This window comes from Pteropus vampyrus, unplaced genomic scaffold (genome assembly GCF_000151845.1).
Source record: "Pteropus vampyrus isolate Shadow unplaced genomic scaffold, Pvam_2.0 Scaffold1000009504, whole genome shotgun sequence".
Lineage (NCBI taxonomy): Eukaryota > Metazoa > Chordata > Mammalia > Chiroptera > Pteropodidae > Pteropus > Pteropus vampyrus.
In genome coordinates this window covers 362-1,089 of record NW_011923906.1, presented here as the reverse complement: position 1 = coordinate 1,089, position 728 = coordinate 362, and the positions used below count along the sequence as shown (strand labels likewise).

General features: G+C 58.7%; 1 protein-coding gene across 1 annotated transcript; it reads left to right on the top strand.

Annotated features, from left to right (window-relative positions):
• Positions 1 to 19: 19 nt before the first annotated feature.
• Positions 20 to 412, top strand: LOC105311775 (keratin-associated protein 4-3-like; the record flags this gene model as incomplete). Its single annotated transcript, XM_011387681.2, has 1 exon — positions 20 to 412. A coding segment is annotated over one exon (393 nt), but the record flags the coding sequence as incomplete, so codon positions are not given.
• Positions 413 to 728: the final 316 nt, after the last annotated feature.

Sequence of the window (728 nt, the reverse complement as noted above, 5' to 3'; positions counted from 1 at the left end):
CCGCCCCAGCTGCTGTGGGTCCAGCTGTTGCCGCCCCAGCTGCTGTGTGTCCAGCTGCTGCCGCCCCAGCTGCTGTGGGTCCAGCTGCTGCCGCCCTTGCTGTGTGTCCAGCTGCTGCCGGCCTTGCTGCCGCCCAACCTGCTGTCAGACCACCTGCTGCAGGACCACCTGCTGCCGCCCCAGCTGCTGTGGGTCCAGCTGTTGCCGCCCCAGCTGCTGTGTGTCCAGCTGCTGCCGCCCCAGCTGCTGTGGGTCCAGCTGCTGCCGCCCTTGCTGTGTGTCCAGCTGCTGCCGGCCTTGCTGCCGCCCAACCTGCTGTCAGACCACCTGCTGCAGGACCACCTGCTGCCGCCCCAGCTGCTGCCAGACCACCTGCTGCCGCCCAGTCTGCTCTAGCGGTTCCTGTTACTGATCGCCCTGACCTGCACCCACCTGGTTTTCGGCCAGTCTTCTGGATGTCGTCTAACTGAATTGAGTCATGAGAGGCCAGCTGTAAAACCTCAGTTCCAACTGATTCTTATACTGACTTCGGCCTCCACATACACTGCTCTCCCACCACCACCATGTTACTCTCTCTCTCCCAAGTGAACACAAACTTTGGATTTTCTCTGAAATCTGTGAACCGGCATGTCACCCCAATTGATACATTTGTTCCCTGCCAGATTTCTCACATGCAGATGTCCCCAAATCTTAAATAAATCTTAATTGTCCAGGCATAAAATACAAGA